The 5,230-nt window shown below is 38.2% G+C and overlaps 1 protein-coding gene across 1 annotated transcript; it reads left to right on the forward strand.

Moving 5' to 3' along the window:
• Window positions 1-1,529: 1,529 nt before the first annotated feature.
• LOC118783691 (uncharacterized protein C11orf87 homolog) lies at window positions 1,530-2,021 on the forward strand. Its single transcript, XM_036537643.1, has one exon. The coding sequence runs from the start codon at window positions 1,530-1,532 to the stop codon at window positions 2,019-2,021; it is 492 nt and encodes a 163-aa protein (XP_036393536.1).
• The last annotated feature ends 3,209 nt before the right edge of the window (window positions 2,022-5,230 follow it).

The raw sequence follows: 5,230 nt of genomic DNA on the forward strand, positions 1-5,230 counted from the left end.
CGCAAGCAACAAATTAATTGCAACATCAGTTAGGTAAATCATGCTTTGTCTGTATTTCATAAAGGGGTGCAGTACTTAGTAGGGTAATCGGGTTAAAAGACGTACAAATGCTAGGGTAGAGCGCAACCGCATATCTGTATCTCTGGTCCACCATTATTGATTTTCTTTTGTCTTGTCTTACTCAATGGATACACTGATACAAGGCGTTAGATGTCTGCTCTCACACTTTCTTTCATTAAGTGCCGGTAACCATTCACACTCCCTGGCACCGTGACATATCTGGAACGCATCCAAGCCTATTTTTCACACACCAAAACGGCTTCTAGACTCCATCCATCGTTATATATTCACACATAAAAAACTGTTTTTCCATGTTATTTAAGTTAGGTAGGTTCTGCCCTGAGCGCATACAGTGAAGTGAAACGAACAGAGACTGAACGAACACAATATATAGGCTGCAATAAAGCATAACACAGCTGAGCAGCATTCACTGCCGTTTTGTTTTGTTTGACATTCTAAATGACAAAACGGCGATTGTCATCTGGAAATATGTATGAATGGGGATCTGGTCACAGCGAAGCTTTTGGATTATCAAGCACGATACGTCATTGCGATCTGTGGGGATTGGCTGGGTTCTCTGCGCCTCCAAAACCGTTCCTATTTTTTTCTCAGAATCGTGTGCTGCTCCAGCCGATTTTCGCCTCTGGAACAGCAGGAACCCGACTGTAGCACCAGGTAAGATATTTTTCTTACTCTTTTTCACTCCATATTTCTCATATATAGACTAGGAGACAAATACGAGTTTGTTTCAACCATGAATATTCGCACATCTCTTGTGAAATTGTTGAAATGTGATTAATGCATTGCATTCAGACAGAATGCGAGTTTCACGTTTCTTTTAAAAGGATTGGGTGGTTAACCAGCGTTACATTGTATTATATACATTATGTGTTACATTGCCACTGAAGCAAGTAACAGTGGAGCGGCGGCTTCCTTCTCGGGAACTAAATTACAGTATCGCAACCTTCATGCGGTGCGCAAAGACTTGTCATATTTTAGTATCTCATAACTTTTATTGGACAACAGCGAATCGTTTGTTTACATACGTTGATTACACAAGGAAAACACAATTTAAAATCTGTACCTATGTACTAAACACAAAAGAACGAATACAGGTTAATCAGTTTGGTATCGGTAGATATTTTACTATGGTACGCGCTTTATTCACGGGGACAATGCTACTGTTTGTCGAATTAGAGATGTACCGCATGCCCGTATCCTCAGTAATTTTACTGTAAAACTCTCGCTTGTTTCTGACTGCCTGCATTGTTGTCCCTAACGTTATGTTAATGTACGTCTCCGTGTTGGGTCAGTTTGCCAGGCAATTCCTATGGGAAACTCAACGCTTCTCACTCGAGCGGAATTATTGTAATATCAAGTCTTGCTGGAAAGAAACGAAAGGAGTCAAGCCCCAGACTTTTCTTTTTTGCAAACCCGGAATATAGACTCTTACCTGTGAAACCTACTAAATGAGTGCCAGGACATCCGAGAATTTGGCGCTTTCTATACCATCGTGCACCTTCAATGGGACTACGCAGACCAATGGCACTTGCATCGACCAAATGGATCACTTATTCCAGGCTTTCTCCTCTACTGCGGTTCTCATCGTACTGATCGCGGTGATCGTTGGGATAATATTTGTTTCCCTCACAACCTTTCATTTTCACAAAAGCAAGATGAAAAAGCGCAAAATACAAAAAGCTCAAGAGGAGTACGAGCGTGACAACTGCAGTCCCAAAATAGCGAAAGGAAAACAGTCAGTCAGACAATGCATCATGGTACGACCTGCACACAGAGATTCCAGGCATCGGCCACCCGCTGCAGTCCAGAAACACGAACAAGAATCGACGTCTCAGGAGGACTCCAGTGTCATACCCATCCCAGAGAACGTATCAAAAGGGGACACAAGACACACGGAAGACGGACATGACCAGCTGTTGGAAAGCGTCGCCTTGTCCTGATAATACAAATATCGCCACTGGAGGACATTGTAAATAGATACACTATATTCATACTATTATATCATATAGGGGAAGCATAGATACCGTTCTAAGCGCATGAACAATAACGTCTTCATCATAGCCTCAAGAGTGGGAGAAGCAATATGGCACAAATGAACGGAAACGGCCTATGAGTTGCTATATGCACGATATGAGTATATCAGTGGATACGGTTCTCACGTTCCTCCCCTGTAAATAATGTACAACAATGAAAACTAACTAATCATATCTTAAATATCTGGTCACGGAGTTGACTCAAATGAACTACATGGCATAAATACGTGTGGTCGTGGCAGAGAGTTCGTTCAGTTCCAGCAATGTATAATAATATGTAGTTTAGAAGCAAATCGCTACTGACAGAAAAAGAAGATGTGAAGGCTTTGAATGCAAGTTTGTACAGTAGCGTGAGCGCTCTCCAGCTGTGGTTCTGGAAATGAGAAGGCGACGCAGCCGGTTGTTCCCCGTGTATAGTCCGTCTGCGTCTCGCAGATTTAGTCGAACAAGTCATTCTCGAGCATTGCCACTTTTACCTTGGAAAGTCATATTCTAAAAGTATGAAAAGTCATATGTTATGAAATTAGAACTCGAGCAGGATTATTGTGAGAATGACACTGTACAATTCAACCATTTTACGTTATGAAGGATATGAGTTCATGTGTTATCCTGCTGATTGAAACTGTAACTACAATTCATTGGGTAGTTTATAAAGTCTTTAGTCTGAACTCCCCTCATTATAAATACCAATTTATCGACCGTATACAAACATATCCTTCTATTCCTAGCTTAATTTGACCCTTTTTCCCTAAAGTGTAAACGTGCATTTGCAGTTGCTAGTAACAGCCCAATATTATTGTTTGTCACGGTGCTGTACACCGTAAGTGATATTTATGTGTTCTTAAGTACTTTGTTTCGATACTATCATTCTTTGCAAAATATGTAATTTAATTTTGCCTTTTTGCATTGCACCAATTATATTCATTGTCATTTTTGTTTCCTTTTTAAAATCTGGTATTTATAGTGTAACGTATGACGTAAAATAAATGAAAAATAATTTTAAAGTGTTTCGTTTACCTGTATTTTATTGACATTTTGTTTAATTTGTTAAATTATTTTTTATTTAATGTCCAAGAGTATGAAATGGTATCTGTGTTTGTGTCAATGTTTCCCTTTCATTCACACAGATCAGTTATTTGTTAATATAATATGTAAATGAAAATAACAATACCAATGCAATTCATTATCACAGTTCTCACTAGAGTAAAAGTCAGGAAAACTACAGCAGGTGTCCGTAAAATGTAAATTACCATGACATTTCTGAACGTGCCTAGCTACTACAAAATTTCACAGATTTCATTTTCATTTGTGAGATATGTCACGGTGGGTTTCAGCCTCATAGTCCTGAATGCAAGACAGCCCTATATTAACCTAAGGTTATAAAGTATTATGTCATCTCTACCTCCTTTAACAATTAATCTAATGTTAGGGATGCATACCTTAGAATAACATTAGAGGATCTGACTAGCAAATTTGACTCATTGTCAGCACTGAGACATGTACCATTCTGAACCCAATTAAATATATTAAACGTCAATGTTAAGTGCGTCTACAGATGGTTTCCTATATAACGTAACAGCTTGAAATTGTTCTAAATTAATAGTAAAACACTTAAGTATTTATATTAGATGTTTCCATTATTGTCTTTTTGGTAATATTATTTCTGGGGAGCTGAAGTACTCTATTTTGTTTGAATAGTTTCCTTAAGATATATAAATGTGAATTCAATATTATTTCTGGTATGATTGACAGCTACCTCTTAAACTGTGTGGCTGGTGGGAAATTCTGATGTATGAAGTCACAGACATAGCTGGGAAATAACCCTACCAGAACAATCCCATTTTCTGATGTTGTGTTTGTAAACATACAAAGTTGTGTTACATAAAATTTAATATAACTTATTATTAAAAGCCAACTTGTAAAATCAAACTTTCATGCCAATTCATGTTGACAAATCCATACAATCTCAGGAAAAAAGAATCAAATTTTGCACTTATTTTGGCGAAAAATTACACAGATGAATGGTAAACAAACATTTCAGTCAATTAACAGGATGGGAAGTTACTTAGAAACAGGCAGTTACCAATTATCAACATGGGCTGTCTTGTTTATGTGCTGTGTATGCCATAAGGACAAGGGCTGAAAGCAACTGTCAAGCAATATACCCCTGTGAGCTATCTGAATTTCTTGCTGCAGGAACAACCAACTGCTCTCCACAAATAGTATAATGCATTTGATCCACCTCTTTACAAAAGTCTAATTACCTCAATGCTTTGTTTCAGCTTTTGAAAAAGAAAAGCCTAGACAGGGAAGCTAGCAGTCATGACTGAGTAGCAGGGAAGTGTATCAGGGAATTCTCTGTCTTGGCTGTCTTATATCTATCCTTTTTTATAATGTAATTAAATGTATGTGTTTTTTTATTGAGCTCTCAAGAGAAAGTAATTTCTCATGGAGATAAGGTGGACTTCGTTATGTATATCACAAAGACCTTTTAAAAATAATGTTGTTTAACTGACAACTTGGAGAGGGTTCAGGTAAGTGGACCCAATGTCAGCTGGGATGACTAGCCAAGCTCCATAGTCTTTTTTTGTGTGGGTGGACACAGCAATTGGATATGATGTTTGCATTCCACACACAGCAGCTCTTTCAACCCACAGAACATTAGCCACAGGCAGGCACTATGTGCTAATAACAGATAACAGATAACACAGTAAATGTATTATCAACACTACATTATCATATTACTAGTTTCTGGAAGTAAGCAGAATGCAACCCACAACTGCAAATTTAAGTGACTTATACCAAACATAATGGCATAATGGCTGCCAACATAAACTTCCCAGTAGACTGTATCACACAATCATATCTTTCTTGTCAGCATGTTTAATGGACAATGGCTGCCACTTTCCAACAAAGCCACTCCATCATATATTGGACTTCTATGGGGTGAGCCCCAAAGGAAAAGTTTGCTCGATTGGGTGACACTTGAAAACATGAAAACATGAAAAGTTTACTAAAACTGTACTAAAACTATAATGGAAATTATCACTGTAGAGGAGAGATGGAGAACAGACACGAGTCACATGCTGGTGTCAGGCCATTGGACATCCAGAAAC

The sequence above is a fragment of the Megalops cyprinoides genome, chromosome 9, assembly GCF_013368585.1.
Source record: "Megalops cyprinoides isolate fMegCyp1 chromosome 9, fMegCyp1.pri, whole genome shotgun sequence".
Classification (NCBI taxonomy): Eukaryota; Metazoa; Chordata; class Actinopteri; order Elopiformes; family Megalopidae; genus Megalops; species Megalops cyprinoides.